The following is a 25,474-nucleotide window of genomic DNA, read 5'->3' as shown; positions in this document are numbered from 1 at the left end:
GCAAAGGACCCTGGGGGAGCTGTCACTGCTTGCAGCTATGATCCTGTGAATTTAATTTCCGGAACTGACAAATGCTCTAGGGGGGCAATGGGACAGGGAGAGGGCCCCAAGAAAGGTGGCAAGCCTGTTGGTCTCAAGCAAACAAACAAAAAAGAATTTTGTTGGGGCCTGTGCAGTGGATGTGGGGGGACGTAAAGGTGTGAAGAGTATTGTTCCATTACAGGGAGGACCCGCAGATGTCTCTACAACCACCTGAATGCAGCTCCACCTTCCTTGGCATGGACACCGGAAGAACGCTAATCCATCCAGGCATTGTTTGCTACTGTGGAGTTGGCTTTTTTACTCAATGTGGAGCTTGGAGGTTAATGTCAATAATAATGTCTTGCAAAAGTGCCTTCTATTATTCCTACTGTCTTGGCTGTCCCCATTGACCTTATGCTAATCAAGGTACCTATATTTAGACTTTCATTCTTTCCTTGATCTTTTCATTGTGATACAAAATTAAGTTGTAGAATAAAAATTGTAGTAGGAACTCCTATTGTTTTTAGGTAAAACAAATGGCAGAATTATCCTTAGAAACACCCACTTGACCATGAGGTAAAAAGTCAGAGCCAGAGTTTGACTGTTTCTGTATGAATAAAGCAGACAGCTTCCGTGCATTGTCCATTATGATCATGAAATCCTAGTGGTCCATTTCTTTCCTCTTGCGCCTCATCCACGCACCCTTCTCGAGTTCCGAACTCAGGTCCCGCCCAGGGATGCAGATTGTAACTTGCAGACACAGGCTCAATGCTGGGCAACTCCCTGCAGAGAGCCACAAACACGCCTGGCCAGGCACAGGCTCCGGTGAGCCCCCATGGAACATTTCTAGAATGAAGAAAGCATTTCTAGAAAGACTGGCTCTTTCTTCAATTTAACAACCACAGAGAGCGCTGAGCCAGAGCTCAGCTGTTACAACTTCCTTTCTCTGGGGGAAAGAATAATAAAAACATGCAAGGATTGCTCAATGGCTCAATTGGCTCGTCCTCAGCCTTCAATCGCTGGGATCCCATATGGGTGCAGGTTCAAATCCTGGCTGCTCCACTTCCGATCCAGCTCCCTGCTTGTGGCCTGGGAAAGCAGTCGAGGACGGTCCAAAGCCTTGGGACACCCGCGTGTGGGAGACCCAGAGGAAGCTCCTGGCTCGTGGTTCCCTGGCTTCAGATCAGCTCAGCTCCAGGTGTTGGGGCTGTTCTGGCAGTGAACCAGTGGAAGGAAAATCTTACTCTGTTTCCTCCTTTCTGTATATCTGCCTTTCCAATAGAAATAGATACATATTGTAAAAAATACAACATTTTAATCAGTTTTTATATGAAAAACTTTGAGACAAAATCTTTTTTGGCAAAAACAGGAGGGCAGCCACTGCCACTGCCACCCCTCAGCCCTGAGTAGAAGGGGAGGGCTTGGAAATGCCCACAAGGAAGGCAGGGCCACAGGGATACAAGGTCCAGGCCTGTGGCAGTCATTTCTGAAGTTGAGGTCAGTCCAAGGGGAGGCTCAAGTCCACGGGAGAGACAGCCAGGATGCCTTCCTGGAGGAGAAAGGCGGCAGAGGCCCCTGTGAGCTGGGGAGGTGCGTCCCTCCTTGCAGCTCTGGCAGCCTAGAGAAATGAGACTGTGCTGGGGTGGGGGGTGGGTAGGAGAGAGCTAGAACAACCAGGCGAAGGGGCAGAAGAGTGCCCCTCAGTGCCAGAAGAGGGGCGCAGAGGCTGGGAGAAGGCACTTGGGGTCACACTGGAGTTACCTCCTGGGGTACCAGGCCAAGCAGCCACCCCCACCATGCAAGCATCCCACTTTGAGTCACCTCCCCCTTGAGGCCACTCTCCTCACCACCCAGGGTTCTCCTACGATTTGAGTGGAGCTCTCTACCAGGTCTGTGTTGGGGCCCTCACGTGCTCAGCGTAAAAAGTGATGGGGGAAAGGGGTTGGTGCCATGGCACAGCAAATTAAAACCACTACCCCAGATACTGGCATCCTATACGGTTCAAGTCCAGGCTACCGATCCAGTTCTAATCCAGCTCCCTGCTAAGGTGTCTGTGAAAGGGGCAAATGATGGCCCAAGTCCTGGGGTCCCTGAACCCATGGGGGAAACTCAGGGGAAGCTCCTGGCTTCTGCTGCGAAGTAGGGAGTGAGCCCCTCCCCAGGTAAAGATCTCCTCCCATAACTGCCTTTCTAACAAATAAAAATCTTTTTTAGAAAGAGGTGACAAGGCCAAATGGGGACTTACAAGCTCAGGGGCAGTGAGTCCAGGAAAGGATTTGAATAATTCCTGTGGGTCATGGTTAGGGTCATCCCCCAGGCCATCCACAGTCCCATCTGACTTTGGCAGCTATGCGGGGCCTGCTAAGGACACAGGCCACCCTGTGTCCCACCGGGGGACAGGCAGTGCTGTAGGCTCCGAAGCCCAGGGGGACAGCACCAGCCCAGCCACCCAACCACCAGGTGCTGTCCCCTGACAGTGGACCTAACTTCACGAGGCTGTCTTCAATTCCAAGCCCGGGAGCTGAACAGACCACTTTTCCAGCCTCGGAAATGCACCAACCCACGATTGCCTGCCCTGGACCAGGAATTCCTGACTGTGGGCAGCTGCACTGCCCTAGGTCTGACCCAGCCTCACCTCTGCCCTTGTCCTCCCCCACTCTGCCTGCAGAGGGCACCTGTGGGCACCTGCGTGGGGGAGTGTTTGGGTCACTGGGTTCGAGTCTCCACAAAGTCCCCCCAGGATGTGGCTGCCCGTCTTCTCATCTCATCTCGCCTTCTCTCCCACACCATGTGCTGCCACCAGCCTCTTCCTCCCTGTTCCCCATGCCTGTCAATCTACAAAGTAATGGTGACACTGCAGGAGCCTGGCACAAGGACTCGGCAGATTAACAGAAAACATACCCATTGGAGGGGGGATCAAAGGGGGCGGGGAGCGGCTGCCAGCAGGCAGCTCCCAGGCAGCAAGCTGCAGATCAAGCCCACTCTGAGACTGGCACTGGACACAAAGCCAGGAGCAAAAACTGAGGGAGGGTTGGGTAGGAGGGTTGGGTAACAGAAGAACCAGGAAGTCAAGCAGGTGGATTCCAGCACAGGACCAGAGGTGCAGAACAGACAGCACAGGAAACAGGACCAGGAGGACCCCTGTGCAGTCTGAAGGGCAATCTAAGCAATCCCCTGTCCGCCCCCCCCCCCATCACACAACGGGTGGGAAGCCCCCCTCATCCCGCGGCTCACCCAGCCTCCGTGGGCCTGGATCCAGGGCGCGAAGCTGTGCACGTGCTCCACGCTGAGTCCGGCCAGGGTGCCCCCAAGGTGGGCCACGCGCCGGCTCAGCTCCATGGCCAGGGCCAGGCGGGCCAGGGGCTCCGGGGAGGGCGGTGGAGGGCCTGGGCACGGCAAGGACGGGCTGGTGCGGCTGCCTTCGCGGCTGGAGAACAGCTCCACCAGACGGGCGAAAGAGGCGGTGGACAGGCGGGCCAGCTTCTGGCGCAGGGCAGGGTCCGAGGCCAGCTGTGGGGTGGAGGGAGAGAGGGGAAGTGGCAGGATGCATGTGGTCAAGCTCTGCTGATCAGCCAAGAAGGGGATTAGTCGCCAAAGTTGCATGTGCAGGTCTAGGGGCCAGGCAAAGCCACACCCATCCATCTTATCAGCCAATCGGGGCTTCAGCTGCTCCCGGAGGGTGGGGCCTAGCACACAGGCCACACCCCTGCTGAGTTCTCCCAGTGGATCAAAGCCAGGCTCTGCTGAAACTGCCTTCCAGTTAGCTCCACCCTGGGGCTGCTCACCACCCTATAATTGACGGTGTAGGTGACAACCCATGGACCATGTGACATTCTAAGCCAGTCCTTTCTGTAGCCAGTGGGATTCTGGACACGCCCCCTCACCTGGCTTTCACTGCCTTCCTTCCCTCCCCAAACCCAATCTCCCCTGGGGTCAGGCTTCCAAAGTGCATGCTCTGCACTTGGCTCCCACCCCTCGCTTTTCCAGGGATCACCTTCTGGTTGATGACTTCTGCCTCTTCCTCCAGCAAGGCCACCAGCCTGCGTAACAGGGCTTCCTTCTCTGTGGCTGGGGGGTCTTGGAGCTCTGCAGCACAGAACTGAATCAGCCAGGGCAGAACCCTGTCTATCCTGCCGGGCCCTCCCCTCTCCAAGGCTCCGGGTCTCACCTGGGCTAGGGGGGCATCTCAGTTGTTCCTGGACTAGCTGTTCCAGTCGCTGGGCCACCAGGGCATAGAAGTCGGGGGTAGCTGGGCCTGGCGCAAAAGCGGGCAGTAGCAGTCTCCACCACACTGGGCACTGAATGCCTCTCTCCTCCCCAACCGCCTCCACAGTAAGGACTCCACCCTTACAAGGGGGAAAGGTGTCCAGTGAGGCCCCATGAACAAACTGGCAAAGATGCCAGATCCTTTAGTCAACTTTACTATGTCCCCAGGTCTGACACGGAAGATTAGAGCCGAATGGGGGTGCTCTGGAGAGGACTTTGCCCACGGGAAGACGATGCGTATGTGGCATTTCCAGTCTTGGAAGTCCTAAGCCTGCAGTGGGGTGCCTTGTCTGCGCCCTCCCTACTCCACACTTCTGGCACTGCCACCTCTTTTGTGGCGCTCGGCCTTTCATATCCATCCGTCTGTATTTGGAAAAAGAGGGACAAGACTGGAGCCTAGCAGCCAAGGCGCATGCGCCCGGGACTGTAGCACCTGCTTCAATGCCCAACTTCCTGCCACCATGGACGAGCAGCGAGGGCTTCAGGAACAGGGGTCCTGCCACACTGCAGGAGCCCAAGCCTGACCTCCTAGCTCCTGGGGGAATCCCTCCCTCTCACTGTCTTTCTCCTTCTCCAATAACTTTTTCATGATGCATTATCCGGAAGGCAGAGTGACAGAGCAAGGGTGAGAGAGAGGTCTGGTTCACGCCTCCAGTGGCTGCCATAACCCAGGCAGTGCCAGCCTGAAACCAGCAAGCAGGAAGTCCCTTGGGGTCTCTTTCCCACGTGGCTGGCTGCAAGTCAAGTGCCCGCTTGAGTCAGCACCCCCTGTTTCCCATGGGTCAGCCGACAGGCTGGACTCACACAGGTGCTCCGCTCAATGGGAGGCAGGTGTTGGGGTGCAGGGTGGCTTTAGCTACTGCCCCTCGAGTGGACTGTTTTCTGGGAGTTCTTTATCTTTCACATCGTCATTTAATGGATGTGCACTAATCCTCAACGCCCCCTCACTTGTGTTTCCAAGTAGATATGCAAGCTATGACATCACGAGATTTCAGACATTGTAAGTTGATCACGGCACTCCTCGCCCCTCCCCAACCCGCAAGCGGGGCATCTCCCAGCAGCCATGACTAATCCATCTGGGCTCACCAATGAGAGAGGTCGTTCTTGATCAAGAAGAAGGACGACCACCACCTTTGCTCCCACTCCCTTCCTGCTCTGCCAGAGTCCATCACGGATCCCTCCAACCCTCATGCAACCACGTCGCCCAAAAGTTGCCATCCAAAGCCAGATCTGCTACGCCTCACCGCCAGCCCCACTGTGCATGCTGGGGGGTTAAAAAAAAAACAAAACCCACACAGGATGGTGGAAAGCCACCAAAGGCCATCCCAAAGCCAACCCAATGAACTCAGAAATCTAACCGAGGCTCAGGGGAGTCCACAGGATAGCAAGGGTGGGTGATGGCAGTGACCCCCTAGCTGGGCGACCGTGAGCTGCATCCTGTGTGTTTTGGGAATGAGGGTGCCTCACTCGGCCAGCAGCACAGGTGAGTGAGGACAGTCACTTACCAGGTCCTGAACCATAGCAGGGGCGCAGTGGCAGCGTGCAAGGCCGTGGGGATTCGGGGGGCACAGCTCCTCGCCCCAGCGGGCATGGCAGACATCTTCGAAGGCGACTCAGCAAGTCAGTTGGCTCTTCTCCGGGTGGTGTCCTGGGGTAGAAGACCTGAGAGTAATCCCCCCAGACTCCTGCTCTTCCGCTCTCATGGAGGACCCGGCCCTATCCTGGGATGAAGGGGCTCAGCTCCTCTTACCTCGGAGGGGGTGGGCTGGGGGACCCAGCAGCCTCGCCCCGGCGGAGGAAGGCAGCCAGGACCTTCAGCGTGTCCTCGCGGAGATCCAGCTCCTCCGAGCCCGCCATGGAGGTGCCTAGGACAGGGGCGGCTGAGCGATGCACAGCAGACGGAGGCCTGGGGCCCAAGCCCCAGAGAGGGGCAGCACTCATGAGCAGCACCGAAGGGAGGAAGATGCTGAGGGTCCGGGTGCTTTGGGAGGGGTGAGGAGCTGGGACTCCTTAGAGGGACAAGAGGGATGGTGTCTGATTGCTTTATCCTGGGAAAGCAGGGAGCCAGGCCAAGATCCTTAGCTCCAGAGAAGGAGGGAGTTGGGAGCCTGGAATCCTGGGTCTAAGAGGGAAAAAGGAGGATGGTGGTGGGGCTTGGGGTTCCCACGGAAGGAGGGAAATGGCTAAGTTTATCGATGCCCTCAGAAGACCGGAACTACCAACCCCAGCAGGCTTGGCGGAGGACGAGCACGGACAAAAGGGGACATTTGCCAACAAGCCTGCTGGGAGATGTAGTTCCAACTAGCTGGCTCATATGATGGGGACAGCCCGGCTTAGGATGTCGGAGAAGCGGGAAGGGGGTAACCGCTCCAGGATGCCAGTCCTCCACGCGGCGCTTCATCCCAGTTCTTGCCAATACCCCGCTCACCTACCCGGTCTAGAGCGCCGCTGCCGCAGCCCTCTCCGCTAGAGTTGTAAAAACTTTTTTTGGGAAGTCCTTCAACTTTGCCGCGCATGCGTACTGGACCGAGTGAGTAACCGCCCCAACATGGAAGGGGCGGAGTGCTGGCCGCCGTCTCATTTGCATATCACGTTCCCAGCAGGCCTGTGTCCGGAAGACTGAAAGAGGGGAAGACGCGTCTCCACTGGGCGTGCGGGAACGTCCCTTGGGGTATCGAACCTGTGCCCCAAAGGATGTTCAAGTTAGTTTCGTTTTAAGAATGCGACAGCAAAGGAAGCTTCCTGTGCTCTAGTGTCAGCTGGCGGGAAATAGGGTGACCACAGACGGCTGAGCCCCAGCGCCCGGTGCATAAAGGCGGAAGAGTCCGGTGGCAGGAGCCGGGATGGATCTGCGCTGGTAGCTGGTGCACCCCGGGAAGAGCCGAGCAAGCAGAAGGCAGCGGTTGGAAGGCGCTGGAGGTCAGCTATAGGAAAAGGGCAGCAACCGCAGGGGGGGACCGAAAGAGGGGGTGAGAGCGTGGCTGTTCTCGCCGGGCAGCTCGTTGGGGCCAGGGGCGGCCGGCCGTGGGCGAGCCCGGTGCATGGGCGCCTGGCTGCCCACGGGCAGAGGGGGCTCCGTGTCGTGGGGCAGCCGTGCAAAGCGGCTCACGGGGCGGGGGCTGAGTTGTTGTGTGCGCACTGAATTGGCTAGGATGGGGTCAGCCTTGGGTCTGCACGACTGACCGGCCGTGTCGGGGGGCTATGCAGTGGGGCTGGGATGGACCCCGTGCCGAATGAGCGCATCTCTACTTTGGGAGGGTGGGGAGAGGAGGCCTCGCGGGGTAGGCGCTGTGTGCGAGCCTGACAGTGTGCGGAATTTCCCGGCATACCTCCCCACGCCCAGCAATGTTCCCATCGGTGCAGGTGTGGCCATGGGGACACAGAAGCCGCGGATCCTGCCCTGGCTGATTGAGCAGCTGGACAGCAGGCGCCTGGAGGGTGTGTCGTGGGTGGACCAGAGCCGGTCGCGCTTCCGTATACCCTGGAAGCATGGCCTGCGGCAGGACGCGCAGCCGCAGGACTTCAGCATATTCCAGGTGCGGGAGGCTCGCGGTGCGGGCTGGGTGGCGCTGGGGCTCAGTGGCCTGATCCTGGGGAGCAGTGTGCGAACACAACAGCAGTATGGCGTGTGGGAAGGCAGGTAGAACTCCCGCGTACGCTGGGTTGGGGCTCCTGACTGTGGGGTCCTAGAAGATCAGCTGATGTTTCAAGCTTTGCTAACCAAGTTAGGGTACCCGGCACAAGGGGCAGAGTTCAGGGATGCCTGGGGCCAATGAGGTTAGTGTTAGACAAAGCTGAGGCTGTTGGAACCTGCGGGGGGTGGGGGACACCTCATTCTTCCTGCCCGCCAGGCCTGGGCAGAGGCCAGCGGGAGCTACGTCCCCGGGAGGGATAGACCTGACCTGCCCACCTGGAAGAGGAATTTTCGGTCGGCCTTGAACCGGAAGGAAGTGGTGCGTGTAGCAGAGGACAACAGCAAGGACCCTCACGACCCACACAAGGTCTACGAGTTTGTGGTCCCAGGTGTGCCAGCGCAGGGCTTCCCATGGAGGGCTGCCACGTTGCTGGCACCTGGCACCCCTGCTCCAGCCATACCTTCTCCACAGGAGCCAGGCACGCCTCATTAGAAGTGGGTGAGGATGGCAGCATGTCTGACCCCCAGGTGAGACCTTGGGAGGAAGTCCAGCATTTCCTGGGTTCCCTGAGAGCCCTAACCCCACAGGCTAGGGCTTCCCGGCTTGCCCACGTGACCTCTTTTTCCTCTGAGTCCATCTGCCTGGCACTCATGGGGCTCGTGTGCCACTCTAAGTGCCCACAGTGGGTCCTCCACTCCAGGAACTCCCCGAGGGAACAGAGGCCTGCCTGGTCCTTCCTGTGGCCCCAGGAATGGCAGCTGAAGGCCCAGCTGTTTTGTTCTCCAGGAGGACAATCTGGAGGACTTACTGGCTGACATGGCCTTGGCCCCAGGTCCAGAGCAGGGGCCTCTGGGTGGGGCTGCGGTCCAGGAGTACTGCCCTGAATTGCTGTTGAATCCCAGCCTGAACCAGCCCAATCCCTGCCCAAACCTGGAACCCCCTGAAAATCCACTGAGGCGGCTGCTGGTGCCTGAGGAACGTAAGTGCCCGCAGGGGTTGGGAGAGGCTGTGGCCAAGGCCCCCAGCCCCTCATGCCCTTTCTTCCCATCTCCTCCCCACTTCACTGCTGGTGCTGCTCAGAATGGGAGTTCGAAGTGACTGCCTTTTACCGCGGCCGCCAGGTCTTCCAGCAGACCATCTACTGCCCCTGGGGGCTGCGGCTGGTGGGCACAGCAGAGGCTGTGAACATGGCACTGCCGGGGCAGCCCGTCGCCCTGCCTGACCCCTCGGAGGCCCTGTCGGACTACAGCGTGACCAGATACGTGCGGCAGGTGCTGGGAAGCCTGGGCGGGGGACTGACTCTGTGGCGGCTGGGATCTCAGCTCTGCGCCCAGCGCCTGGGCCACTGCCACACCTACTGGGCTGTGGGTGAGGAGTTATTCCCCAACAGCGGGCAGGGGCCCAGTGGCGAGGTCCCCAAGGACAGAGAAGGAAGTGTGTTTGACCTGGAGTCGTTTGTGAAAGGTGAGTGGGGCAGCTGTGGGGCACTGGGGCTAGGCAGGAAGGGGCAGCATTCAGAGCTGGACATTGTACAGAGCACACGGGGCCTAGGACTGTCACCCCTCAAAACCTGCCAGAGCCGGTGTGAGGCGCCCGGTCCGGAACATGCGATAGGCTGAGGGGGTGGATGGCCACCGTCCCTATCACCATGAAGTACAAGCCGGCAGGGAAGGTGGGTCCCTGCAGGCCTCACGGAGGCTCTGGCCTTGCGCTGTGCAGCCTGGAGTCCCCAGCCATGTGAGCCTGAGGCCCGTGCGGGTACTATGATGTCATGCTACACTCTGGAGCTGCATGTGCTGGACATGGCTTACTCCCCCTGTGCAAGTCCAGATGGCAGGCAGGGTCCAGGTGGCGCTGGCTTCCAGTGACGGGCCTGGAGGGGGATGGCAGTTGTTTTCCCTAAGCTGGCAGCTCACTGGTCCTGCTAGCCAAGGGCTGTAGGCCAAGGGCTGTAGCTCTGAAGAGGCAACTATGTGGGGGTGGCGGGTGGACGGAGGCCTTCTCCCCACCACCCCTGACTATAGGCTCCTGGGCCCTCAGATCTCATCAAGTTCATCAATGGAAGCGGACATTCACCTCGCTACACGCTCTGGTTCTGTATGGGGGAGGCATGGCCCCAGGACCAGCCGTGGGTCAAGAGACTGGTGATGCTTAAGGTGCTTGCAGCGCGGTGCCCCTGGAGTCGAGGGTGGGCAGCTGAGGGACAAGGCTACTGTTAGGAACTGCGACTCCCAGAAGCCCCTGGGACATCCTACTTCCCAGAGCCCCTGTAGCCACCTGTTCCCTGTACCCAGGAACTCCTGGGTGTCTCCCCCAGTTCTATCTTGAGCTCATAAAGGTGCCAAATCCCTCAGCCCTGTGGGCAGCTGCAGCCCCAGGAACACTGACCGCCTGCTGCTTGGCCCCCATGTCAGGGGCCTCCTGTCATTGGGACTGTGGGGGAACTACATTTCCCAGGAGCCCTGAGTTATAGTGGGGGAGGGGCTGCCTCGCTGGCTTTCACCACTGGGCTGACCCAAGTGCTTCACGTTCAGATCCTGCCCACATGCTTGAAGGCCCTGCTGGACATGGCCAAGTCCCAGGGCGCATCCTCCCTGGAGAACACCGTGGACCTGCACATTTCCAACAGCCAGCCACTCTCCCTCACCATGGACCAGTACAAGGCCTGCCTGCAGGACCTGGTTGAAAAAATGGTTTCCTAAGTTCCAGCTTGTGAATAAACTGTGGTTACCACTTATGTCCTTGTGTCTGATGTCCCCAGGCCAGTGCTGTAATGCTGGAGTCACCACGTCTGAAAGGACTAAGCACTGGGTAGAATGCACAGCCACTCATCGCCTCCTCCCCTCTGCCCAAGGGGACCTGGGGAGGAGGTGACGGTCACCTCCATGGTCCACAGGTCAGAATCCAGGCCTGACTGCTGGGAATGCACTTCCCCTCTCGGGCCAGAACAGACAGGGCTGAAGGGTGTCCCGCAACTGCTGCAACCCTGGGCCTAGCTCAGGCCCAGCTGCTCGCCTGGGCAAGGCCAACTCCAGCAGGAGACAGCAAGCCAGGGACCCTCCCCAGCAGCCCAGCTGTGCCTGCCTGAGTCAATCCCTTGCACGCCTGCTTCCCAGGGAGGGCAACTAAGGCCCAGGGAAGGCGAGGCGTTTGCCCCAGGTCGCTGCAGCCTCCCTACTCCCACCCTCCAGCTGCAGCAAAATCTGCCTCTTTTCTCACCCCTCTCCCCAAATGTGTATGCAGCAGGGATGTGGGGGGGAAACGGTGGGGGGAAGAGGGTTGAAATAACAGCACTGGGGATACATTTCATGAAACCTTTAATGAAATTGGGGGTAGGGGCACAAACAGGGTGGGGCAGTAGAGACAGGTTTTGGGGGGCAGATGGGCACCAGGCTGGGTGGGGTGAGGCAGGGGGCTCTCCTCCCGCTGCGACCCTCCCCATCATCCCACTGAGGGGAGGGAAGCGGGGCCACGGAGCCATAAATACGTCCAGAATTTCAGAGCCCAGGGGTGGGTGAGCAGGGGCTCAGAGGGGAGGTAAGGGCAAGCCAGGCCCGCCCTTGTCAGGAGGTCCCGGCTCCTTGGGTGGCCGGGGGGGCCCTGGGGGGTCCCCTGGCTTGCGGCCATGCTTGCGGAAGTAGCGGTAGCGCTGGACGTAGGCCCGTACCAGGTTGCTCACCTTCACCGGGTTGATCTCCCCACTTTTGCTGTGGCAGATCTGGGGGGCCAGGGGCAGCTGTGGTCACTGGCCGTGGGGACCCCTGCACCCTGACAGGGTGCAGCCTAGGCCTGGCACAGAGCGTCCTCCCAAGGGCCAGGCCCACGTCCCACTTCAATGGGGGCTCCTTCGTACCCACAGGACGGCTCTGCGTGGCCTTGGGGCAAGCCGGTCCTTGTCGCCTCCCAGGCCCCCCACACCTGTCTCAGCAGCACCCCACCTTGTGCACGGCCTTCCTCAGGATGTCCTTGTACTCCTCCTTGGTGATGTCCTTCTTCTGGTAATACGGCTTGATGGCCAGCTTCACCTCCTCCACTGCCCGCTCCTGCGTGTGCAGCTTCTTCAGATACTACAGGGGACACGGCAGGAGGGAGAGGGCCGGGGCCGGCTGAGTGTCATTTGTTCCGGGCTGTCCCCACCCCACTGTCTACACAGCTGCCTCACTATCCCAGGAGATAAACTCTGGGAGTCCATCACCTATAGGCAACAAGTGTTGCTCCATCTGCCACAGGCAAACACCTCCCCACAGCAGGTGGGACGGCTCCAGGCTCCAGTCTGCTACAGCAGCCTTGTCTCTCAGCTGCCCATCCTCAGCCCCAGGGGCACCGTGCTGCCCTCCTGACCCTGTGCCCTGGGCTGGTGCAGGCAGGAGGTCTGCAGGCGCTAAGGCTTGTAGGCCCAGGGTACCATGGCGACCACAGGCAGAGGCGCAGAGCCCGCCGCACGCCATGATCTTCCTGGCTGCCTGGGAGGCATGCTTCAGACTCAGCCAGCCCCACAATCAAGTGGTCCCTGAAGCACCATAACCAAAGAAAGGGTCTACTGCTGATGCCCTCCGTGTGGGTAGCAACACCACACAGGGCGAGGAAGACTGGGCACCCGGCCCCTAGGGCAAGTGGCCCAGGTAGTTGGTCCCACGCCACGGATGAGAAGCCCACATGGTAGCACTCGCCTCAGCTATCAGGCAGGGAAGCAGGTGGGAGATCAGGTGCAGCTGGCCAGACCGCATGCACCTATGTGCACATCCTGTGTCCGCTCCCTCTGGGAACAGGCTCCTGACTGGGCTAAGCACCCCCTCTGCTCACACAGGGAGGGCAGAGCACATGGGGTACGTCTCACACGCGCACCCCACCCACTCATACACACCCCATCTCGCATCTCTACAGCCTCATCACACACATATCCCGCCCACACCCTCACACGCCCTTGTACCCTCACACACCTCACACTCCTACATGCTCACACACACACACACACCCATTTCCCACCCATGCACTCAGACGTGGTTCCTCCCAGTTCAGTGACTGGCCACCCCTCACCCAAGGCCAGCTCACCTTGTCTGTGTCCCCACGTCCCTCAGAGCTACTGCTGCCTTCTCTCTTGTCACAGGTGGCAGCCAGCCCCGTAGGGGTGGGAGGGGTGGACCCGCAGCCACCGAGGGGGAGGCTGCCAGGAAGCAGGTAGCTGGAGGGGCCAGGAGGGAGGCCCAGGGAGGTGGGCACAGGTGCTGGGGTTACCCCCAGACTTGAGGGTGGCTTCCGGTGGCTGAGAATCTACAAGAGAGGAGAGGCCATGTACCCCGCGCCTGTGGCCCACCTCAGCTCCCGCTCCACCCCATCCCACCCACATGGCCCACCTGGTTGGTGGCCTGGATCAGCTCCTGGGCCTTGGCTCGGCTCGCCAGGTTTGCTTCTTCCATTTTGAAGAGCAGGGCAGTCACTGCAGGAGGGGGGGAGCAGAGACCCGGTGAGGTGCCCCCTTCTGCTGCCTGCCCCTAGGCTGCCCACTCCATTTCATTTTGCTTTCACAAATCACCAGGCGTGTGAGTGGAGGGGCTGGGGGCAGTGACCAGAGGCCAACGTGCTCTCCTGCCCCCCCCACCTTCCCTCACCTCTGTGGTCTGGTAGGGACAACTGCCTCTCATCATGGGGGGGCCCTCTCAGCCCCTGAGCCTGACCACCTCTAGATGTAACTCAGGCCTGTGCCACTTCTGAGGCAGCGCTGGCCACCCGGCCTGCCCGTGCTTGTCAGCGCTCTGCACACCCCGACCCTGGCCACTCGTCAACCTCTCGTGTTCCCACAGCCGCCCCTTCCAGCGCATCGCCCTGCCTGCTCGCCTTCCACGGTGGGAGTAGGTGTGGGTGGCAGCCCGAGGGACACTCACAGGCCAGGACGCCACTGGTACAGTCCACCCCAGCCGGCAGGTTCCAGGGCATGGGTGGGGTCAGCGTGGGCAGCTGAGAGGCTCGGCTGGCCGCCCCGTGCTCGGCCCCCGAGTCGCCCGCTGTGGACCCCGCGCTGGGGGCAGCACTTGGGGTGGCTGCGGCCGTGCTGGTGGCTGTGGTGGTTGCAGGCTGCTGCTCCTCCTCCTCTTCTTCCTCCTCCTCTTCCTCTTCTTCCTCCTCCTCCTCCTCGGCCCCACCCCGCACTCCAGTCTCCTCCGTGGCCTCCTCTGGCAGGAAGGACACCTCAGGGGTCTTGCAACTGCTGTCCACAGTCTGTGAGTCTGGCGTGAGTGCAGGGGGTGGTGGGGCCGCCTTTGGGGGAGGGGTGCTGGGCACCTTGGATGCCCGCTCCTCCCCAGACCACGAGGTCTCCTCAGCACCCTTGGCCGCTGCTGCCTGGCTGCAGCTGTCCGCCTTGGACTTCTTGAGGGACCCAGGGCCAGCACTGCCCCCGCTGCGGACCTTCTTCCTCGTCTTGGACGGCTTGGTCTTGCCCTTGGTCCCCTTGGCTTTCTTGGCCCCAGCCTTGGCCTTGACCTTGGTCTTCTTGGGCTTGGTGCTGCCCGGAGCCACCTTGGCCACCTCTGCCGGGGCGCGCTCATCGGGCTTGAGGAAGGGCGAGCGGCTCTCACGGTCGCGGCTGAACTTGACACCGATGGAGCCCAGGCCGGCGGGGGCGGCGTCCTTGGCCGAGGTGGTGCTGCTGACGCCCTCGCGGATCAGCACGGCCACCTTGGACTGCAGCTTCACCTTGCGCGAGGAGCTGGACGACGAGGACGACGAGGAGCCGGAGCCGCTGCTGGCTGGGGGCTTGGCCGGGGCCCCCGACGAAGGGGCTGCCTCCTTGGGGAGCCTGGTTTTCTTGGAGGACCGATCTCTGTCTCTGTCCCGGTCCGCCCCATCCAGAGCCTTGCGGCGAGCGCCCTTCTCCCGGGAGGCGGCCGCGGCCCCGGAGCGCCGCCGCTCCTTCTCGCTGCCCTTGGCGACGCGCTCGTCGCCGCTCAGGCCCTCGGAGTCGTACAGCACCTCGCGCTTGGGGGACGAGGTCGGGGCCGGCGACGGCCCTCGCGGCTCGGCCTTGTCCAGCCGGCCCACCGTGATGGTCCGCTTGATGGCGAAGAGGTCATGGTCCGTGAGGTCCTGGATGGAGGGTGGCACGGCCCCGCGCCGCCGGCTGTCGCGCTCGCCGCCCGCCGAGGCGCAGCTGGCCGACGGTGCGGGCGCCGAGCCCTTGTCGCCGCCGTCCCCGGGCCGCTTCTCGCTGCGGGACCGCGAGCGCTTCTTCTTCTTCTTGCTGCCGCCGTCCCGGTGCTTGCCGCGGTGCCGCTCGCGCCGCGACGACGACGAGGACGAGGTGGCAGGGGGCGGGGAGGCCGAGCGCCGCCGCCGCCGCCGCTTCTCCCGGGAGCGGGACCTGCGGCTGCCCCCGCGCCGGCGCTCGGTGCTGCGGGAGCGGCGGCGTGCGGAGCGCGAGCGCGAGCGGCGGCGCGCGGACGAGGCGGCGTGCGAGCCGGGCTTGTGCTCCCGGGAGCGGTGCTTCCTGGAGTCCCAGGGAGACGCCGGGGCCGCCGGGGCCGCCTGCGCCCCGGACGAGGAGGAGGCCTCCTTGCTCTCCAGCCCGCTCCGCTTCCGCTCGCGCCTGGACTTCTTGCGCGTGGGCGGCCCCGTGGAGGCGGCGGGGGCCGGGGCGGCGGCCGGGGACGGCGAGCGCTGGCGGTAGCGCTCTCGGCGCTGCGTCAGGATCTTGCGGCGCAGGTCCAGGCCGCCCCAGCGGGAGTCTGCGGCCGGCGGGGCGGGGGCCGGCTCCCCCAAGTCCACCTGCAGCGCCCCTTCACCGTCCGACTCGGCGTGCAGCGACAAGAAGTCGTCCCCCTCGGGGGCCCGGGCGGGTGGCTGCGGCAGCGGCAGGGCGGCGGCTGAGCTGGCCGCAGGAGGCCGGGCGGCCCGGCCGCTGGCCCGGAACAGGCCGAGGGCCGCCCTGGGCTCCTCCTCGGGCACGATCTCTCCCTCCTCGATCTCCGAGTCGGCGGGTGGGAGCAGCGGCGGCGGCAGCGTGGCCCCGCCAGCCGTCACCACCTCCACGGAGACCTTGCCTTCGCGACAGGCCTCCGCCTCGGTGCCCACGACGAACACTCGCCGGCGGGGCGCCCCGTCAGCCCGCGTGGAGTCCACCTGGGGCGGCGATCCGGGTGCGGGGCTCGGCTCTGGGACCGGGGGCTCGGGCCGGGGGCTCTCGTCACCTGGGAAGTCCTGGCTGAGGCTGTTGTCGTCATAGATGCCCGCCAAGGTCTCCGAGATGCGGCTGATGCTCTGCGAGAGGCCTTCCTCCTCTTCCTCCTCCTCCTCTTCCTCCTCAGGGGAGGGGGTCCCCGCCGAGGAGCTGGGGTTGGAGCCGGTAGGCTCAAAGGGGTCATACTTCTGCTCTGGCGCAGGCGGAGGGGAGTAGGCCTCATCGGTGGGATGGAAGGGGTCGTAGATGTCGAACCGCGGGGCAGGGGGCGCTGGGGGCCCAGGGGGTGGGGGTTGTGGAGGGGGAGATGGGGAGGAAGAGGAAGGAGATGGGGAAGGGGAGGAGGATGCAGAGGAGGGGGCGGGGGGCGGGGCGGGGCCCCCATCTCCTGTGCCGAAGGTGAGGAGGTGGCGGCCGCAGCTGGGTCGAGATGCGTGAGACTGTGGAGAAACTGCAAGGGAACAGAGGAGGCCAACTCAGGTGCCCAGGGACCCTCCCCTGCCAATGCAGGGGCCCCAGCAGCACCCGACCCCCAGAGGCGGCCCAACCACCATCCTCCTGCCACCTGCCGCTCTGCCCTGCGTGGCTCAGGTGCCTCCCACAAGCCAACTCAGGGTACAGGCGGGGTGCTGACAGGGGACACTGCACAACCCCGAGGCCAGGTGCCTCATCCCCAGCCTGCGCTCCTACCTCCTGCCTCGACCCGAACCAGCACAGCAGAGGACTGATGTGGTGCCAAGTGGCAAGGCCGAGGACAGACAGCCGGATAGACAGCCGAGTCCCTATGCTAAACTGCTCGCTCTGCCACAAGCCCCCCACCCACCCAGAGGCCAACATCTGCTCAGGGCTCAGGTGCTGAGGCACAACAGCAGTCAGACAGCCCACCTTCCTCCTGGTCAGGCGCAGGAGGAAGGCGGCTGACCAGGAGCCAACCAGTGGATGGAAGACCTCTCTCTCAGCCTTTCAAATAAATAAATCTTAAACATAAAAAGGCAAATTCCAGCCCCAGGCCAGACCTGCTGAGTGGGCCAGGGACCTGTTACCAAGAGGCTCAGGCGCACCTGTACAGAGTGCTGCCACCACTGAGCCGCAACCTCGCACACCTCCCAGCCGCCCGCCCCGCATACCCGTCTTGCCCATCCTCCAGGCCCTGAGACGAGGCAGTAGGCTGGGCACGGGCAGGGGCATGGGACCTCTGTCTCCGATCCGAACCTCAGCCACCAGCTCCAGCATGTCCTCGCTCCTGCAAGAGAAGGCATAGGTGAGCCCCAGCGCAGCGGCCTCCAGCTGCCCTGCCAGGGGCTGCTCCCATCCCGCCACCCAGGTACTCACTCTCCAGGTCGCAGGTCCAAGCGGCTGGGGACCCAGGTGTCTGGGGGATCCAGGATGCTCACGAGCCCCATGAGGAAGCTGTCTGCCGCCATGTCCAACACCTGCAACAGGCCGGGGGGCACCACGCTGTGGGACGCACTGACCCTGCCCTCCCATGCAACCTTGGAGACAGTCCAGGCCCCTGTTCTACCTTCACAAGTCTGGGCCCCAGGGCTCCGCTCTCAGGCTGACTCCAGATCGCCACTCCACGTGGCACCCCAGACTATGGGCTGGAGTCCCCAACCCCCACCTCCACAGCCTCAAACACCCAGGTCACATGCCCCACCCTCGCCCACTCTTTTGACGTACAGTTGCAGTGTCAGTGCCTCCCGATTCCTGGGGGTGGGGCTCGGACCGTGGGCTCCGGCAGCGCCGCCATCGAAGGCCATGGCACCGGGAGCCATCTGGAGAGAGAGATTTGTATTGGGGGTTGTAGATGGGCAGGGGGTGAGAAGAACCTTATGGCAAGAAGAAGGAGGAGATGGCTGTAACACCCAGGGGCAGGACTCTGTACCTGTCTGCTCCCCAGGCTGGCCACCTGCAGCAAGCAACCCCTGTTCACATCCTGGGGGTTGGTGGCACAGCGGGGCAGGGAGCTGATCTTATACCCACTCTGGAAGCTCTGACCCTCATGCATTGGGGTCTGCCCTCAGCATCTTGTGATGTTGTCTTGTGGTGCCCTGTCTCTCGCCACCCACGCCTTGTGCTGTGGGCAAGCTGTTCCATGCCTATAGGGCTGTTCCAGCCATACCAGCTCATCTGTCCCCCTGTCCCCCAGCTGGAAAAGCCTCCGCAACTCCAGTGACCCCCACCTGCCTTCGTGCCCTAACTGTCCCTTCCCATCCTCCCCAGTTCCGGTTCCTCGGATCACAAGCCCCTAGAAGGCAGCCGCCCCACAGGCCCAACCCAGCTCAGGCTCTCAGCACTAGCATGCAGGTCCCAACCCCCCGGAAGCTGCTGAAGAGCAAAACCAGCATGAAGCACGTGGTGCTGGGGTCCCTGCTCCCGGAACCCACCATACCTTTATCGTTGGCCAGATCCCCCTGCAAGGAGCTTCCCACGGCCTGCTGCACTGCCCGCTGGGGAGGGAGGGGAGAGGTGGGCATGCCGGAAGTTAGAGGGTCCACCTGGGTTCCCTGGGACACCCCCACAACCAGACTCAGGCATGGCCCAGGAGCTTGGCAGCAGGGTCCAGCCCTGCCAGCAGCCTCACCAGGATAAAGGCAGAAGGAGAGAGCGTAGGGTCTCTGTCAGGCAGCCCCTCGCTCCGATCCTCGCCCGACTCTTCCGTCTTCCCTCGAGACTCATCTTCTTCCTCCATGGTCACCTGCTGGCAGCAGAGCCAGAGTTGCAGGGGAGCCAATGGAGCAGGGAGCTCACACCACCAAGGGCCCTGTTCTCATCCTGAATGCAAGCACCCCCCCACCCATAGGGACGAGAGCCATCCTGGTTGCTTCTCAGGGTCTTTGCCTGTGGGAGGCCTCCTCAGGCTTCCCATCTTAACACTGCACTTCCCAGGTGCCACAGCCCCACCCCCCCAACAAATCCAAGCTTCAGGATCTTGCTGAACATGCTCACTGGACACAAAGCAGCGTTGGGGAGTTTTAGCTCCACAGGCCCGTCAGCCCCCATCTGCTGGGTAATATCCGGTGCCATGCCCCTGCAGCTTCCTGGGACACGAGCCGTCCCCAACACATGATGAAGGGCCAGGTGAGCGGGCTGTGCAAAAGCCTCAAGGCATTTTTCAAACAAAAATGCTCAGCTTCAAAAGACTGGGCATTGGGGAGGGGGCAATGTCCATCTGCCCACCACCCTAGCAAACAGGGCTGAAGCCTGGATGACGCCTGGATTCGCACAGATCTGGCTGTCTGCTCAGCTCACACAGGGCTGCCCTGCCCACCTCCATGGTCTCAGCACCATGGCACTCCTGCTGGAAGCAGTGAGCTCAGAGTGCCCGGTCGGACGTGAAGATAGATGTCCTCCTGCCACAACCCAGCACATCTTGGGTGCTCGGAACCACTGGACAGCAACCGTCCCTCCAGCGGCCATGCCGCCTGATTTCTCCCGTCTGTCTGCCTTGGTCCCCGACTGCAGACAAGTGCAAAGCGAGCTCCCAGGCCTCACCTTTCCACTTCTAGCCTCACAGCTGAGAGCCTGCAGCCTCCTCCCCACCACCCAGGCCAGGCCCCCCTCGGAGGATCCCACCCCTCACCCCAGCCTTTCTCAACAACACTCTGGCCCTGGGGACAGAGCCCAGCCCTGGGGCCGCTCCCTGGCACTTCCTGGGTGGCATATAACACCTGGGACGGTGACCATCACCTATCAGAGACTTTGTCCAGATCCACCGACCATGGGCATGGTCAGCCCCAGGATGCCCCCTTGCTCCTGGCCAACGCCCAAGGTTTGGCAGACACACCCTCCCTCGGGCCCACAGGACTTGGGAAGCCTCAGAAGCCCAGCGGACTGGGCTGGGTTCCTCCAAATGCAAGCTTTGTGACAGAGACCAGTTGTTACAAAAAAGGAAATAAAGTGTCACAGTAATTCTGCAAATAGCAATTCCCAGGACTCAAGTTACTGTATACTTTGTTTCAATGAAGAATGTATCCAAGTTGAAAAAAAGAACTGGACATGCAATGTGTTACAGGACGGCAGTGGTGTCACCACACCCCTCTCTTCCAGGTGGCTGGGGACTAACTAACTCCCCTGGCTTTTAAAAACATATTCCCTTGGAATTACTTTCTTGATGGTATGTGCATCTGAGTTGGGTAAAACTCCTGACACACACTCTTTCCTGTTTTTCTCCACCAGCTCATCTGGCCCCCAGGTGCACTGAAACCTTCCCTCTCTGCTCACCGTCCTCCCCCCCAGGCAGGGACTGCATTTTTTGCAGGCCCATCAAAGCCATGGAGATCCCACCAGGTCGTTGGAACTGTCCCCGATATCCTGTCACTCCAATCACACAGTGCCCAGTCCAGGGAGGCCCAGGGAGGCATCTCCAGGCCTCAAGGGAGCACCGGTATCACCGGTATCGGCTTTGCACACCCCAGCCGCTCCGTACAGCCCCAGAACATTTCCTGCTGGCCCTTGGCCAATTCATCCCAGGCCCGATCAATACCCCCCACCCGTCACCCCAAGACTGGTGGACATCAGCCGCATCCTCTGGCCAGCCCCCTGGCACAGGCTTGCCAGCCCGGAGAGACGTACCCTGGGCGCTCGAGGTGGCCGTGACACTCCTCAGCCCTTGCAGACCTGCTTCATCCCTGGGATACGGCTCAAAGATCCCAAAATGGCCCCAAAACCCTCTCCACAGATGCCCCCCCACCCAGCTTCGGGTCAGCCCCTAAGAGCGATCTGCGGCACCCCCAGGCACGACCCAGGCCGGCACTAGGGCGGACGGCAGATCCGGGTTCTGGGAACGACCCCAGCGTTCTGGGGGGGTGGGGGCGCCCACAGACGCGTCCCGGAGCCCTCCAAAGGCCGCCCCCCGCTCCGTTCGGCGCCAGGCTTCGCCGCTACTGCCGGGCCCGAAGCCACCCCGCCAAGCGCTCCAGGCCCCGCGGCGTGCGAGGAGGACCCCGGGACCCACGGCGAGCCGGCTCCGCCCCGCCCACCCCCACAGGCCCGAGGCCCGCGGCCCGGACCGCCGCCGCCATCTTACCCCGCCGCTCCGGCTGCGGCTCCGGCCCCGGCGCGGGGCGGGGCGGCCTGGGGCGGGGCCCGCGAGCCGAGGAGGCGGGGCCGGGGCGGAGCCCGCGCGGCGCGCAGCCTGCCGGGACCTGAAGTACCGAGGACGCCGGCTTGCGGGCTGGAGAGAAGGCGCCTGGACTCGGCTTCCCAGCAGCCCGTAGAGTAAAGCGTAGGGCGGGGCGCGCGCGACGCACGCCGGGAGGCGTAGTCCGCGCGCCGCCTCCGTCGCGCTGGGTCTAGCCAGGAGGTGAGAGGTGAAGTGGGCGGGGTTTGCAGTAGCCCGCGGGGAAGCCCCACACTGCCCTGCGTGCGCGCGGAAAGGGCGGCGGAACAGGAAGCGACGCAAATGGGAGTCGTTTGCTCAGGGGGTGAACAGAAGCCTGGGAATTGTAGTTCGACTGTGAAGCCTTGCACGGACATTGCCCCGCCCACATCCTGAGGAAATCTCTTGAGTCCAGATTTTGTCGCCTTCTCTAAGTGTAGGACCAGAAGCCTGAACCCGGAAACCTCTCCCTCGGGGGTTCACACGCTTACACCCCCTGCCTCTGCCTGAGGGGTCTGAGTGTCCTGCACCCGCCTGGCCCTTCCTCCTTCAGGGGTCTTGCACCCCGGGGCACCGCTCCGACCCCACTCCCCAGGGTGCTGGCCTCCCCTCTCGGCAGAACCCCGGGGGCCGCGGGCCGAGTGGCTCACGGCTCAGGAATGCGGTGATGTCACGGCCCCTCCCCGCCCCGTTCCCCGGCCTGTCCCTCCTCGGGGCCCCATCGGGCTGTCTCCCCTTGGGGCCTTCCGCCCCGGGAGGACCCGGAAGCCCCTGTCCCTCGGCAGGCGGGTCCCGAACCTGGCCGGCCTTCCGGGCCGCTCGGAGGGCGACCCTGTCCCTTCAGGACCCTAAATAGGGACGCGCGGCGTGGATGCCGTAGCTGCCCCGCCTCGTTTGCATAGCCCCGCCCCGGGCGCCCCGAAAGAATGCGCTCGTTTGCATGTCCCCGCCCACTCCGCGAGCTCGTGGGAAGGGAGAGTGGTGCGCACGTGTCCCTCATTAGCATGTCCCGCCTCATTTGGAATTCCCCCTTGCAGACATCGCCTGTCTTATTAGCATAGCTCCTCCTCCCCAGCCGGCCATCCACCTCCTTAAGTGTCCTGCCCGAGCCGCGCATCCTTCTCAGCCGACCTCATGACTATGCATCGGCCTCGTTAGCATGGCCCGGCCCCCCGGTTCCCGCCCGGCTCCCCCCACCCTCCCCGAGGCTGCAGCGGCGGCGGCGGCAGCGGCGACATGAGCAGCGGGGCGGCGTCCGGGACAGGGCGGGGGCGGCCCCGGGGCGGGGGGCCGGGGCCCGGGGACCCTCCGCCCAGCGAGACACACAAGCTGGTGGTCGTGGGCGGCGGCGGCGTGGGCAAGAGCGCATTGACCATCCAGTTCATCCAGGTAGTGGGCCCTCACCGGGGAGGGAGTGCCCCGGTCCCAAAACGGAGCCCAAGACCCTGCTAACCGCCCCTGCCCCGGGCTGGGGGGCCTCCCCGAGACCCTCCTAGCATGCACTGAGGTTACACTAGCCAGGCACCCCAGCCCCTACACACAGGAGCGTCCTGCTCCTTCCTAACGCGGGGCCCACCAAGCCTCCCTCTCCCACCTACCCCAGGGACTTAAGAGCCTCGCTTCCCTGCTGAATTAGCCTAGTCACCCCATGAAGACCCGAAGCACTCCCTCTGCCTTGAGCCTGTCTACCTGCCTCCCTCCACCCCAAATCTCACACTCCCAGTTCCCCCTGGGAGGACTTCTGGATGCTTGGCCGCTTGGGCAGCTTCCTCAGAAGCCACACATGACGCCCACTCCCGGAGCCCTGGGCTCCTCTGAGCGCCCGCTGAGCCTTCAGACCCTACACCTTGGTCAGTCCAGAAAACGCCAGAGACCCTGAGCCCTGGTGATTCCCCCACTCCTGTCTCCTCCCTAAGAGGACCCAGCCACTCCTCCATCCCACCCCCCTAGGCTCTTGCAGCAACCCAGGAGAGCCTCCAGTCATCTCTCGGGAAGGGGCCCTTCCGGAAATACACACTCCGCAAGAAATTCCCCCACCTCATAAACGCATCTCTCTGGCATATACAAACCTTCCAAATACCCTAACGTACCCCCAGCTCAGTGTCCTCTGCACCCCAAACCCCTCCAGAGGCCGCACCCTCACCCAGGTCTTCATGTTCCTTTGCTCCAACAGGTGTAGCCCCAGACCCTCCCTCCAAATCCCCAAATTCCCCTTCTCTCTTGCTAACTCATCCCCACCCAGAAAACTATCTCGTTCCCAAGGGAAGCCCTCCTACCCCATAGGGACCCCAGAAAGGTGCACGTCCCCAAATGCCACCTCTGTGCCCCAGACCCCTCAAGATCTGCCCCCAACCTATGTAAAGGAAGGCCCAGAGCCCTGGGTCCCTGGCACCCAGGGGCAGACCCAAAAAGCTTGGCCAAGGGCCTGGCTGGCGCAGGCAGGACCCAGCCAGGAAGGGAGGGGCCGGGGGCCGGAGGGTGGGGCGGCTTCTCGAGGCCCGGATTGGAACCGGCCCCTTCCCCTGGGAGGAGACGCTGGAGGCTGCCTAAACAGGAGTGGGGGGAGGGGAGGAGGAAGAGAAGGAGGAAGAGGGCGACAGCAGTGGCTATTCTGGACAGTGGCTCCCAATAGGCTGATGATTTCCTACATGTGCCAGGCGTTGGGCCATGTGTTGGGGATTGGTCTGGCCCACTCCGAGTTGGAAGCAGCGCTGTTCTTATGTTTGCAACTGAGGTTTGGGCAAGTGATTTGCTCAAAGCCCCACAGCTGGGACATGATAACCATGGAGACAGCCCACTCGCCACCACAAAGGGGCCAGGAGCAATGAGAGAGGGACGGACTGGGGTGAAGGTAGGGGTGGTGGGTACCACGGTCGCTGACCTGTCCCCAACCCTGCAGTCTTACTTCGTGTCTGACTACGACCCCACCATCGAGGACTCTTACACCAAGATTTGCACGGTGGATGGCATCCCGGCCCGGCTGGACAGTGAGGGCCCAGGGAGTGGGGGGTTGGCCTGGGCTGGTGGAGGTGGGTAGAGTGGCTGGGGCTTGTCCTCACGGCGTCCCCTCTTCCTATCTCTGCAGTCCTGGACACGGCAGGCCAGGAGGAGTTTGGGGCTATGCGAGAGCAGTACCTGCGCGCTGGCCACGGCTTCCTGCTGGTGTTTGCCATCAATGACAGGCAGAGGTGAGGGCGTGAGGGACAGGGAGGGAGTTGGGGGAGAAGGTGGGACCAGGGCAGAACCTGACACCTGAGCGACTTCCTGGGCAGCTTCAACGAGGTGGGCAAGCTGTTCACACAGATCCTGCGAGTGAAGGACCGCGACGACTTTCCCATCGTGCTGGTTGGGAACAAGGCGGACCTGGAGTCCCAGCGCCAGGTGCAGGCCCTGTCCCCAGCCCCACCAGCCCTCGTCACCCTTCTGGGACCTCGAAGCTTCTTCCTCAACCCCAACCCCGTCCCTACTACGCTCACATCCCAGGGGAGTGACCTCAAGTCCTGGCTTGGGAGTCAGTGCTGCAAAGGAGATAAGGGTGCCCCCCACCATGTCCTGTGCCACTCTGCCTTGCTCAGACCTCAACCCCATCCTGGCTAGCAGGGGCCCCAGCTTGGCTACCCTGGGCTTGACAGCCAGCACGGTCTGGTCCCAGTCTCCTCCTCTCTTGCCCCTCTCACTAATCCACAGTGGGATCCCCTGACTTCTTCCCATGCACCCCGCTAGGTCCTCAGGTCTGATGCCTCAGCCTTCAGCGCTTCCCATCACGTGGCATACTTCGAGGCTTCGGCCAAGCTGCGGCTCAACGTGGACGAAGCTTTTGAGCAGCTGGTGCGGGCCGTGCGGTGAGCCAAGCCTTTATCCTGCGCCCCGTCCCTCTCCCACTGCCACTCCAACCCAAACTCACCTGCATGTTCCCACAGGAAATACCAGGAACAGGAGCTGCCTCCCAGCCCACCCAGCGTGCCCAGGAAGAGGAACGCCACCGGCTGCCCCTGCGTCCTCCTGTAGCAGCCTGCACGCCGGCCTTTGGGACCAGCTGCCCTGCACCTTGCTGTCTGTGACCCTAGGCCCTGGCTGAGCCTTGGCCTCCACGGCTGGGTCTCCCAGGACACGTGACACCCCAGCCTTTACTTCCTGGCCTTTTCCAGGCCATTGCCACCATGTGCCTTCTGCCATCACCTCCGTCCCCCACCCAAGTGCCTGGTGGGGGGGGTTCCTGAATCACAGCTGTATATATGTCCTGTTGCCCAGGAAGAAATAAACTCACTGCCAGTGTCA

At 62.4% G+C, this 25,474-nt stretch overlaps 4 protein-coding genes across 5 annotated transcripts; 2 read left to right on the top strand and 2 right to left on the bottom strand.

Moving 5' to 3' along the window:
* Positions 1–1,428: 1,428 nt before the first annotated feature.
* Positions 1,429–6,806, bottom strand: BCL2L12 (BCL2 like 12). Its single transcript, XM_040978024.1, has 7 exons — positions 6,720–6,806; positions 6,038–6,152; positions 5,793–5,935; positions 4,190–4,276; positions 4,016–4,107; positions 3,256–3,531; positions 1,429–1,570 (listed from the first exon to the last, which is right to left on the bottom strand). Exons 2-7 carry the CDS (start codon positions 6,142–6,144, stop codon positions 1,520–1,522), a joined length of 756 nt encoding a protein of 251 aa, XP_040833958.1. The 5' UTR covers positions 6,145–6,152; positions 6,720–6,806; the 3' UTR covers positions 1,429–1,519.
* A 113-nt stretch (positions 6,807–6,919) lies between these two features.
* IRF3 (interferon regulatory factor 3) lies at positions 6,920–10,659 on the top strand. The gene is made up of 8 exons (XM_040978009.1): positions 6,920–7,206; positions 7,651–7,823; positions 8,139–8,310; positions 8,394–8,449; positions 8,709–8,901; positions 9,003–9,386; positions 9,963–10,078; positions 10,457–10,659. The coding sequence occupies exons 2-8, from the start codon at positions 7,659–7,661 to the stop codon at positions 10,622–10,624; spliced, it is 1,254 nt and encodes a 417-aa protein (XP_040833943.1). The 5' UTR covers positions 6,920–7,206; positions 7,651–7,658; the 3' UTR covers positions 10,625–10,659.
* A 563-nt stretch (positions 10,660–11,222) lies between these two features.
* On the bottom strand, positions 11,223–21,087 carry SCAF1 (SR-related CTD associated factor 1). 2 transcript variants are annotated; one of them, XM_040977979.1, is made up of 11 exons: positions 20,671–21,087; positions 18,680–18,796; positions 18,488–18,545; positions 17,776–17,870; positions 17,428–17,528; positions 17,223–17,338; positions 13,805–16,546; positions 13,277–13,359; positions 12,975–13,193; positions 11,861–11,989; positions 11,223–11,640 (listed from the first exon to the last, which is right to left on the bottom strand). In XM_040977979.1, the coding sequence occupies exons 2-11, from the start codon at positions 18,785–18,787 to the stop codon at positions 11,449–11,451; spliced, it is 3,843 nt and encodes a 1,280-aa protein (XP_040833913.1). In that variant the 5' UTR covers positions 18,788–18,796; positions 20,671–21,087; the 3' UTR covers positions 11,223–11,448. The 2 variants fall into 2 exon arrangements, with proteins under 2 accessions (XP_040833913.1, XP_040833912.1); XM_040977978.1 differs by having other exon boundaries at positions 18,680–18,793.
* A 1,315-nt stretch (positions 21,088–22,402) lies between these two features.
* Positions 22,403–25,474, top strand: RRAS (RAS related). The gene is made up of 6 exons (XM_040978025.1): positions 22,403–22,585; positions 24,096–24,183; positions 24,282–24,384; positions 24,469–24,577; positions 24,920–25,038; positions 25,117–25,474. Exons 1-6 carry the CDS (start codon positions 22,433–22,435, stop codon positions 25,202–25,204), a joined length of 660 nt encoding a protein of 219 aa, XP_040833959.1. The 5' UTR covers positions 22,403–22,432; the 3' UTR covers positions 25,205–25,474.

The sequence above is a fragment of the Ochotona curzoniae genome, unplaced genomic scaffold (assembly GCF_017591425.1).
Source record: "Ochotona curzoniae isolate NIBS_2020 unplaced genomic scaffold, NIBS_Ocur_1.0 contig_2861, whole genome shotgun sequence".
Lineage (NCBI taxonomy): Eukaryota > Metazoa > Chordata > Mammalia > Lagomorpha > Ochotonidae > Ochotona > Ochotona curzoniae.
This window is presented reverse-complemented; position numbering and strand designations above follow the sequence as displayed.